The sequence below is a fragment of the Bison bison genome, unplaced genomic scaffold (assembly GCF_000754665.1).
Source record: "Bison bison bison isolate TAMUID 2011002044 unplaced genomic scaffold, Bison_UMD1.0 scf7180017864471, whole genome shotgun sequence".
Lineage (NCBI taxonomy): Eukaryota > Metazoa > Chordata > Mammalia > Artiodactyla > Bovidae > Bison > Bison bison.
This window is the reverse complement of record NW_011495032.1, coordinates 40734481-40746183: the sequence shown is the minus strand read 5'-3', so window position 1 is coordinate 40746183 and position 11703 is coordinate 40734481. Positions and strand designations below refer to the sequence as shown.

The window sequence follows — 11703 nt, the reverse complement described above, 5'->3', positions numbered from 1 at the left end:
TTTAATGACCTCTCTATTGACCTTCCTCGAAGGAAAAAGCCACTCCCTCCTCGTTCAATTCAAGATTCCCTTGATCTTTTCTTTAGAGTAAATACTGTTTTTTCATATTTTCACATAACTAAATTTTATATATCATAGATAATTGTATTTGAAGTTGCTTTCTTGAGTTTGACAAAATACTTGCAGGGGAAACAAATGAGAAATATTTATAAATAGTATTTATTTTTAAAAGTTTAATAGATATGGTTGTTAACTGAGTGTAGAAGAAAATTCATTGCTCAAGTGGATTATATATCTAACTCAACAGCAAGTGTTTTAGGCAACCTTAGAAACTAATAATACAGAGTGACACATGCTAAAATTGGGTAATGCGAATCAGAATTGGAGGCACAGAGTTAGTATACTAAGATCTGAGTAATGAAAAAATACTCTGCTTTTCTTTAGGTTATATGTGCCTTGTTAGAAAGGGGGAGTCGTGTTTGTTTTAGAGGTGTAGAGCTATAGATAAATATTTGCATATGTGGTTCAGTGCTATAGATATTCTGAAATTTTCTGGGAGATAATTGAACTGTTGTGTAGTAGTCCTTATAATTGATGGAAATGTGCCAGGATCACCTTTAGTCTATATAATAGTGGTTCTTGTTTTGTTGTAGTAGATAGGCAGGGTTATCACTCTAAGATTCAAAAACAAAAAAACCTCTGTTCTTGAAATGATGAAAATTCAGCTCCACTCAGAGATAAATACTCTGCTTTTCTTTTTTTTAAATCATTCCTTACTATTCCTGTTGTTATCATAGAATTCGTAGCTTTTCCTGTGTATCTTTACCCCCATTTTTTAAGGATTTCTTGTTTCAGTTTTCTCTAGGTAATGATATCTGCCCCAAACTTTGGTCCTTTTAGAGCAGTTGTTCTTAGTGGGCTGTCACCAGAAGATTGAGTTCCATTATAAGAAAGGGGTAGAGTTACACCTAACAGACCAGGAACTCCGCCTAACCTGAAGGTGATCTTATCTCTGCTATGGCCAAATGTTAAAATCTGGATATACTCTTAGCAGTGGTTCTTGTGTATCCATGGGGAAAAGGTATCCATGGGGAATCTGCTACTGTGGTTACTACCATAAATTGAGCTGTTTCCATGGTTAAAAAAAGGAAATTAGAAATTGTGAAACAGGCATATGTTACACTATATTTTGAGGATTAGGTCTTAATTTAGTAAGGCTTGTGCTTCTGGACACAACATTTAAACTGGGTGGAGTTGTGGCAGTGCTAATTCATCTTCATACTTCTTTATTTTTCCCTCTTGTCTTTTTAACAGGCAGAAGAACTTGAGTATTCCTGTGAGAAATGTGGTGGGAAATGTGCTCTTGTCAGACACAAATTTAACAGGCTACCCAGGTAAGATTAATTGTCTCATTTTTTCTTCTTTAAAGTACTGAAAAATATTAGTGAATAAATGAGGCTTATCAGATGGATTGGTAAAGAAGATTAGCGAAGCTAAGATATGAAGAGGATAGAGAATGGAAAGCTAGAATTCCCTTGTATAAGAAAGGAAAAGAATTTGGAATGTTGAAAAAGAGAGGGAACCTGAGAGCCCCAAGAAGTTGGCAACAAGAGGAGGAGGCTGATGAGATTTTGGAATAATGATAGAAACTAGATAGTAAAATAAAATTTTAATTCAATAATGTGTACCACTTAGTTAAAATCTGTCATGCTGTAATTTCCCTCTCTTACCCCAAACCTTCAATAAAAATATGCTACAGACACATACACATGTGCATGTGAAAATAAGTTATTTTTTTTTTGCAATTTGTGCTTTCTTTTTTTTCAGAGGGTAAATTGGTAAGTTTCATAAGAATTCTTCCATAAGAATGGTAGTCCTAAGAATTCTGAATTAGGAAGGAAATTAATTTATATTGTATTAATCTGTATAAACAAACATAAAGCCAAACTAGTTTTAAAAAATATCATATGATTGTAGAACAGCTTTCAGTTCTTTCCAAGAATAGATCTCAACCACAAACAAGATTATTATTAACATTAAGTATTTATGTGGCACTTTGCCTTCATATTGCCTTACTTTCTTTTAGAAGCTTCAGTTTTCTATGAGTGAATATGGAGTTTCTGGAACCAGCCCCTAGGGACTAGTTCTTTTACATTCTGTATCTGTGCCTTTCTAGAAAATGAATTTCTTTGAAAGAAATGGCTTTCTAAATCATAGCAGTATTATGTTGACCATAGTCTGTCTTTTTTTCCTTAAGAGACTTATTCTTTCCTATTTGTGAGTGTTTTAAGGCAAGAGAACATTAGTCACTCAGTCATGTCTGAATCTCTGCAACCCCGTAGACTGTAGCCTGCCAGGCTCCTCTGTCCATGGAATTCTCCAGGCAAGAATGCTGGAGGGGGTAGCCATTCCCTTCTTCAGGGAATCTTCCCAACCCAGGGATTGAACCTGCGTTTCCCGCATTGCAGGCAACTTTACTGTCTGAGTCACCAGGGAAGCCCAAGCCACCAGGGAAGGGAAGAGAGTCGGGGGAATAAATCTTAAGGAAAACGATTGATTGTTACCAGCTGTCACTAACTAAGGAAATCAGTCAGGCCTTTGTGTCATAAATCCTAGTTACTGGACTTGCTCTATTTTGTTCATTTCAGTATTAAATCTGTTTGTTTTATTCTTGAAGGCCCTGATATCTTTATCAAAACTGTTCATTTGTAGTCCACCTCACCTTTACAGATGAGTGATAATTTGACTGTTTAATATTACCCTTTATTTTGGTGGGATCATTTGAAAGTTTAGTCAAAATATTTGACATTTGACATTCATCTTAGTCTCTTCACATCAGTTGGATTCTTGTACTCTCTCAAGTTGTGATTTTGAAGGCTATGAATTCTTGCATACTTTTTAACAGAAATACAGTCAGTAACTTCTACAGATTTTTGACTTTGTGGTTTTTTGGTGAAGGTATATACAGTAAGAAAGGAAACAGTTTTCCATAAACATTATTCCCATAGGTGTTCTGAAATTCAATTTTGAAAGTGTTCTTGTGGGCTATGAAATATGTTTAGTCTATTAAACAGAGATTATATTCTTTATTAGAGGTAAAATGGTTACTACAGTAGTAATTTTAAAAAACTACAGAGCTAAAAGCCTTTTCAGATCCACAAACCAGATTGGGCATGTACGTTTTATAGAACTTTTTTTGAATGTGGAGAAAACTTTTTGTTTTCTCTCTTTTCTCTAGAGAAGAGATAAGAATAGTTCTCATCAAAAGTCATCTTAAAAATTTTTCACTATCAAATATAAGGGCTGTTTAACACTTAAATTACCATCTATGGTTATATAGTAGTAGTATTAGTCACTCAGTCGTGTCTGACTGTTTGCGATCCCATGGACTGTAGCCTGCCAGACTCCTATGTCCATGGGATTCTCCAGGCAAGAATACTGAAGTGGACTGCCATTCCCTTCTCCAGGGGATCTTCTTTACCCAGGGATCAAACCCAGGTCTCCGGTGTTGCAGGCAGATTCTTTACCATTTGAGCTACAGGGTAGACCCTTATGGTTATATAACACCCATTTTTTTATAAACTATATAACGCTGAAATAAATAAGGATTTGACCCAGTATCAATACAGTATTTTAAAATTCAGTTTTCTTGTCTGATATCTTTTGGTTTAAAAGATGCTTGCTCCTTGGAAGAAAAGTTATGACCAACCTAGACAGCATATTCAAAAGCAGAGACATTACTTTGCCAACAAAGGTCTGTCTAGTCAAAGCTATGGTTTTTCCAGTAGTCATATATGGATGTGAGAGTTGGACTATAAAGAAAGCTCAGCGCTAAAGAATTGATGCTTTTGAACTGAGATGTTGGAGAAGACTCTTGAGAGCCCCTTGAACTCCAAGCAGATCCAAGCAGTACATCCTAAAGGAAATCAGTCCTGAATATTCATTAGAAGGACTGGTGCTGAAGCTGAAACTCTAATACTTTGGCCACCTGATGTGCAGAACTGACTCATTTGAAAAGACCATTATGCTGGGAAAGATTGAACGCAGGAGGAGAAGGGGACGACAGAGGATGAGATGGCTGGATGGCATCACTGACTCAATGGACATGAGTTTGAGTGAACTCCAGGAGTTGGTGGTAGACAGGGAAGCCTGGCATGCTGCAGTCCATGGGATCTTAAAGAGTCGGACACAACTGAGCGACTGAACTGAACTGATGTTTTTTTTCTAGTAACATTATTTTACCCAAACCTCTCAATTAATAATATCTACTCAGTGCCTGTGTTTTATTTTTATTTGTGTTCTTAGTATCTAGCACAATGCCTAGTGCATGGCAGGTATTCAGTAAATGTTCCTTGACAGATCTTTAGTTTGGCCTATTGTAGTCTTTAAATCAAAAGCTGTCTAACATGGTTAGTTAAGTGATCTCTTCTTAGCTGTAAAAGAGCTACCTCTGTTATATTCGAACCAGTAGTGTCATCATCTTGTTTTTCAGAATCCTCATACTTCATTTGAAACGATACAGCTTCAATGTTGCTCTCTCACTTAACAACAAGATTGGGCAGCAAGTCATCATTCCAAGATACCTGACCCTCTCATCTCATTGCACTGAAAATACGAAACCACCCTTTAACCTTGGTTGGAGTGCACAGATGGCAGTGTAAGTCCTTGAGAATTTCTTTCCCTTTTGAAGTAGAAAGACTTCTACTATCTGATCAGAAGAATGACTGAATTAGATAACATGACTGCAGGTAAAATCATACCAAGAAGATTTTAATTTTGCTTTATTTGAGGATTCTGTGCTAAATTACTATGTGATTTAAGTAATTGAAAAAATGCTTTAATAACAATTTTCAATGTGCATTAATTGCCTTTCATAATAAATTACCTTTTTAGGGAGTACTCCTTACTCTTTTAGATCACTGGAAGACAGTTTTATACATTTGAGGAATACAAACCAAATTTACATGGTCTTAAGAGTCCCCTGAACACTAAAAATACCAATTCTTGTGTTTGTTCCCTAGAAGTTCTGTTTCAGCAAATCTGATATAGGACTGGGGAATCGGTATTTTTAATGAATGTCTTTGCTGACTCTTTGAAGTATGCAAACTTGAGAAACAGTATATTAACTATTATGCTGGGACATTTAAAATAGATTGTGTCTTCATAAAAGCATTACCAGTTTGAGCAAAGAACTTCAATGGTGCCTCACAATTTTTCCATGAGAAGTAACTTTTTATTTTATCATCATGAATCCTGGGAAAACCTTAAGATTTCTTCAGATGTTTCTGCATACTTGCATTACTTTGAGCCATATGTTGTAGTTCCATTTTATACTTACACACTAAGTGATAAACATTTGCTAAAATGAATTGATGAAGTTTTGTAAAAATTATTTCCCTTTTGGATTAATATTTGAAATATCATATAGGTTTACACTGAACGCCTCACTGAGCCAATAACATGTTCCCAGAGAGTCAGTGTTTCTGGATGTTCTCTTATGGCCTTTCTTTAGAATGGATGTTTTTGCTTGATGCAAACTGCCCTCTACTGGTAGAGCTAGTACTCTTTGTGGAAATATTACCATTTCATACGAGTAGCCAAGGCTCTTTACGATCACAGGCCTGAAACTGGGCTCTCTGACTATACAATTTAATACCTTGGAGACTTTGGACAAATTCCTTGACCTGTCTGTAGAGAAAATAACAGAGTAGTTGTGAACTTTAAATGAGATAATATGCATGAGTTCTTATTATAGTGCCTGACATCTAGTAAGTCCTCAATAAATGAGAGCTGTTACTATTCTATTGCTTAAAAGAACTGAGACAAAGAGAATTTCCCAAGTTGTCCTTTTCCTGTTGTATCAGTATTTGACTTCATTTCCAGTATTATTTATTTAGATCATGAGATAAGGCAAAGCCTAGAGAAAGTATTTTGTTTTCTCTTTTGGCCTCTATTATTAGTTGAAAAGTATAATTGTTTGCTTTTCAGGAGGATATAAGGGACTGTAATACAGGATAATTCATTTTATAAGTTAAGTGTATTTTTTTTAGTAATGTAATTATATACATTATATATTTTCTAATTTTCTGATAGTTCTAGACCATTGAAAGCCTCTCAAATGGTGAATTCCTGCATCACCAGCCCTTCTACACCTTCAAAGTGAGTTATATTTCTTGTGTACCCAAAATTTGTATTTTTAAGGATTTGGCTTACCCTAATTTCCAAGATTATCCCCTTCCCTTTTCATATTGTTTCTCTTTTTGCATGATAACTGCTCTGCATTACTGTATTTTGGAATTTTCCTAAATCTGCTTTGAACTGTAATTAGGGTATATCGAGTTTTAACACTGAAGCAAGTTCTGATGATCCTCTCAAAATTTTGCTTTAAAACTTCTTAGATCATCTTTTGTATGTAATATTTTCATCCTACAACTCTAGAAATTGACTGATGACAAGGAATTTTTAGGATTGAAGAGTTAAAGTAACCCTTACTGGTATAAAAAGCACCATTCTTCAAATACACGCATGGAGATCTCAAAATATCTTTTCACCTGTAGCTAACTAGTGTGGGACTTTTTATCTTAGACACTGAACTGGAGCCATTCTGAAAGGGGACAGGAAAACAAATACATACTAGAATGTAGCTATTCTACAAATATTTTATATATTTTTGCTTCAGACCAGAAGTTTGTCCAAGAAGGAGACAAATACTATTTTTTTTAATATACCTCCTCAGTGATTTGACTAGAACTACAGTTCCTGATTAGACATTTCTAAATGACTTGGTTGTCATTTGACTTTAAAACTAATTTTTCTAAAGATTTGATGTCCCAAAGTACTTTTAGAAAAGAGACACTTCTGTTGTTTAAGGGCTTTTGGGGTGCTTATATAACCATAAAATGACATTTGGGAACTGCTGTTTTCTTTTCCTCCTGTTAATTATTTTTCAGTGCAATTAGAACCAGATGAATAACTGACTAGAAATCTGAAATGGTACCGATATGAATACTCTTGCCCGTTCTCAAGATACAAATGAGCAATACCACTTGGCTGCTTAGAAAGTGAGCAAGTGATGCCTTTACAGGATGAATATTTTTCCTTACTACAGGCAAGCTGCCTTCTGTGAATATAGTAACTATTAATGGAATGCACTCTTTATGTACCAAATCACTATAGTTTCAAGAAAGAGATGGTTTCATTGGGCATCATTATACTTGGCATGGTCAATCTGTTCTCCAGGGTCTTACTGGTATGAGAATTTGAGAGTTGGTCAATAAAGATGACTAGGCCCTAGAAGACCTGTCATGCCGATCAAACTTAAAAGAGGCTGAATTATGAACCAAAATACCATTGGTTCTTCTGTAATATTCTTTGTCACATTTGACCCTGGTATATTAGTAGCCAGGTGTCACCCTCCTTCAGCAAAGTATTTACATAGATAAATAAATAAATGGTATGTTCAGTTTTGCTTGGTGAGCATGGAATCAGAAATGAAGAATTAAGATGGCTAATTGGCTTTTTCGAAGTTATATTAAAAACTCTTTTTAAATACATATTGGGAGGCTATTCAAGTGTTCAGGCTGAAGTGCAGTGATACCCTGACTGCTCTCAGCCAAAGACCATGGTTGGGCTTATTGCTGACCACTTGCCTCTTTTCTTTGATCTACATTGCTATACATTCTCCTGGTTTCCACTGTGGCCTCTTATTTCTTGATGACATCATTCTATATGTTTATTTATAGTTTTCACATTTAGATTATTGCATTTTCTAACTTCCATTTAACTTTTTTTTTTAGTATAGCATATGAATTTATGTTAACCTTCATCAAAGAAAGTTTGTGCTTTTTTACCTTTACCACTTTTTCCTTTAGTTTATTTTTGGCTCACTTAGAAGACAACACAGTAACACCTTACTTATCTAGTATCATTGAAAAGTAATATTTCATATTCCAAATAAATGAATTTTTATATGATTGAAGCTTGCCTTTTAAAACATTGCCTTTTTAATTTTAATCTTTAAAATGTTTTAACCATTTTAGATGGTTATATCTCTGTAACCTTGCAGAATTCCTTATGTTATTAAATGAAACACACTGAAGATAATTTAAATATATTGTAATGACTTAGAACCAGCATTGTAAGTATCCATTATTACACTGTGTTTTAATATGGTAATGCCCTCAGAGGCTCTTAATTCTTAGGAGACAGTTTGCCTTTACATTAAATTACTTCATAGCTCTTTATTGTCCTTTTGGTGGTTATTCTCTCTCATTTCTTAGCTCTCATTTCTTGATGAACTTGCTACATTATTTTGCTCACCATTTCCTGGGGAAGAAGGGTCCATGTCTAAACAGTAAAGTTCATGAGCTTTGAAACTACTGCCTTCCTCAGAAGCCTTTTTTTTTTAACCTTTTGAGTCTCTGTGTTCTAGAAGGTAGAGGTTGCCAGAAGTTGGACGTGCATATAAATGGATAAGTGGAATGTTACTGTTAATTTCAAAGTACATGGATCATAATTTTAAAGAGCAAAAATTAGTCCTCATACACTCTGTTGTCAAAAACATATTCATTGCTATGTCTGCATGCATTCAGTAGAGTACTTGCTTTATAAAGACAGTAACAAACTTCTTTGGAGTTGATCATTAAAAGAAAAAAGGCACAAAGTGATTGGTTTACTGATGATATAAAATAGCATAAGAGTTGTCTGATTTTCAAAGCATGGCTCTTTTGGAGTAGGGCAAAGGTAATGCTTAAATATACCTCTTTTGATATATTTTTTTTTTCTCTGTTAAATCATTCTCCATAATGGAAAAACTTTTATTTTGATATTTATACTTCAAAGAAATAACAAGGACAGATATTTACTTATCACTTACATAGAGTTGTCTGTTTGTTTGTTTCTCTTAAATAATAGGAATTTCACCTTCAAATCCAAGACCTCCTTGGCTTTATCCCTTGATTCAGACAGTGAAGATGAGCTTAAACGCTCTGTGGCCCTTAGCCACAGGCTTTGTGAAATGTCAGGCAGTGAACAGCAGCAGGAGGACCTGGAAAAGGTAAGTGGTTTCTTACCAAAATATCTGACTGTAGAAACCAATGCCTTTTCATAAGCAACATCGGCAAACTTAATAAATACATACAATAGATCGTAAACTTAATGCACCTGTTCGAACAATTTTAAGAGTCTGCTGTTTGTAGCTACAAAACTTGTGTGTTTAAACGTGGATTGAGGCTTTTTTTTTTTAAATTGAGGTATAATTGACATAAAACATGAGATTAATTTCAACTGTATAACATAATATATTTGTGTATATTTATTGCAAAATGATCACCACAAGAAATCTATTTAACATTATCACTATACCTGGTTACCAAAAAAATTTTTTCTTGTGAGTGAGAACTTTTCAGATGTACTTAGCAACTTTCAAATATGCAATGCAATATTATTAACTGTAAATTACATCCCCATAACTTATTTTATAACTGGAAATTTGTACTTTTTTGCCCCCTCACCGATTTCATTGACTCCCTAGTCCTCACCTTTGGCAGCCACCGTCTGTTCTCTGTATCTGTGGGCTTAGTTTTTTTGTTTTTTTAGATTATACGTGTAAGTGAAATCATACAGTATTTATCTTTCTCTCTATGTAACTTATTTCCCTCAGGGTCCTTTAGTGATGTCACAAATGGCAAAATTTCATTGTTTTTCATAGTTTTTTCATGGTTGAATAATGTTCCATCATGTGTGTGTGCGCACACTTAAACACGCACTCATTTCACATTTTGTTTATGCATTCATCCATCAGTAGAAACTTAGGTTGCTTCCAAGATTGATACGTTAAGAAGTGAAAGTTGTTGTAAATAAATAGCTTCCTCCTATTAATATTAATCTTCAGAGCTACTCTTACATGTGCTGTGTGTGCTTATTCACTCAGTCATGTGCAACTCTTTGCGACCCCTTTTGTAGCCTGCCTGGCTCCTCTGTCCATGGGGAATCTCCAGGCAAGAATACTAGAATGGGTTGCCATGCCCTTCTCCAGGGGATCTTAGACCCAGGGATTGAACCCAGGTCTCCTACATTACAGGCAGATTCTTTACCATCTGAGCCACCAGGTCCTCAGATAATCACTTGCATTATTTTGATACTAACTATTAATACGAGGGAACCATAGTAAATATTTTACATTAACAGGCCAACTAGGTAGTCTAAACGTTTGATGGGTGTGAAGGCACAACTTTCAGCATCTTCAGTCTTGACACATAATAATGATAGTTAACATTTTTGAAGATACAAGGTTTTTTAGGAGTTTGCATCATCTCATGAAACTGATTTTAAACCTCATTTCAGTAAAATAACAATTATTTCAGTAGTTACTTTTTGTTCAGACTGTTTCCTGTCTTTAAAGTTAGAGGTAGTTTGTGGTTGCTGACCTTGAGTGAGAAATGACAAAGTGAAAAATTCTCCCAGAAATCAGAGAAATTTATTCAGAAAATAACTTCTAAATATTTATAAAATCTTGATAGTTTTTATTTTTTTCATCTATTCAAAAAAAAGGAATGAGAGCTACCCACATTTTAAAAAGAATGTTAGGTATAGTGACAGAATATTTACAGTGTGATCCATGTATATCTGGAAAAAATATACCAAAAACACTTAAATATCTCTGAGTGGTGGATTTTTGAATGAGTTTATTTTATTATTTTTATGTATTTTCCAAATGTATACAAAGAGTATACTTAACATTTATTATAATCAAGCAAGTAAACATGTATCTTTATATGTAGTTAATACATAAAAAATTAAAAGAAAATTAGGCTTCCCAGTGACTTTATTTATTCGTTATTAGTTGTTAAATAACCCAAAACATCAAAGAAAGGAAACTTAGGCAATTCCCTGGCAGATGAGTGGTTAGGTTTCCACGCTTCCACTGCAGAGGGCATGGAACTAAGATCCCACATGCCACGTGGCACAGCCAGAAAAAGAAAAAGGAAAGGAAACTTCTTAGAAATGAACATATCACTTTAAACTCTAAGATTGCTGTATTTGTAGGCATTCTGTTTTCTTCTAAAAGCAGTTCTATTCTTTAGGATTCAAAATCATGCAGAATAGAACCTGATAAATCTGAATTGGAAAACTCTGGATTTGACGGAATGAGTGAAGAGGAGCTTCTAGCAGCTGTTTTAGAGATAAGTAAAAGAGAAGCTTCACCATCTCTCAGTCATGAAGATGATGATAAACCAACTAGCAGCCCTGATACTGGATTTGCAGAAGATGATATTCAAGAAATGCCTGAAAATCCAGACTCTGTGGAAACTGAGAAGCCGAAGACAATCACAGAGCCTGGTAGGTTTAAAGATAAACATCTGGTAAATAAGACATAACTGTTTTAAAAGCTTTGTAATAGCAAATGACTTCTACATAATGGGAGATGAGATGGATCTGTATAATAGAGCTATAATATTTTTGTGCTCTTTCTCTTCTTTTTCTAACAGAAATAAGTGAATATTGTGAGTTTGTGTCAGAGGCTAGTGGTAGAGTATTCCTTGTCCCTTTAGGTGTCAGTTCAGTTCAGTCGCTCAGTCGTGTCCGACTCTTTGCGACCCCATGAACCGCAGCACGCCAGGCCTCCCTGTCCATCACCAACTCCCGGAGTTCACCCAAACCCATGTCCATTGAGTCAGTGATGCCATCCAACTATCTCATCCT

The 11703-nt window shown here is 34.9% G+C and overlaps 1 protein-coding gene across 6 annotated transcripts in view; it reads left to right on the top strand.

The window, feature by feature from the left end:
• The window catches only part of USP37 (ubiquitin specific peptidase 37), an 86151-nt gene that overhangs the window by 49097 nt on the left and 25351 nt on the right, over positions 1–11703 (top strand). For 5 of the 6 annotated variants that reach the window (XM_010861191.1, XM_010861193.1, XM_010861190.1 and 2 more), the window contains 6 exons: positions 1–87; positions 1315–1394; positions 4493–4657; positions 6094–6159; positions 8914–9055; positions 11085–11340. In XM_010861191.1, the coding sequence (XP_010859493.1) occupies positions 1–87; positions 1315–1394; positions 4493–4657; positions 6094–6159; positions 8914–9055; positions 11085–11340 (796 nt within the window). The remainder of the gene's footprint in view (positions 88–1314; positions 1395–4492; positions 4658–6093; positions 6160–8913; positions 9056–11084; positions 11341–11703) is intronic. The other variant, XM_010861194.1, reaches the window with a different exon arrangement.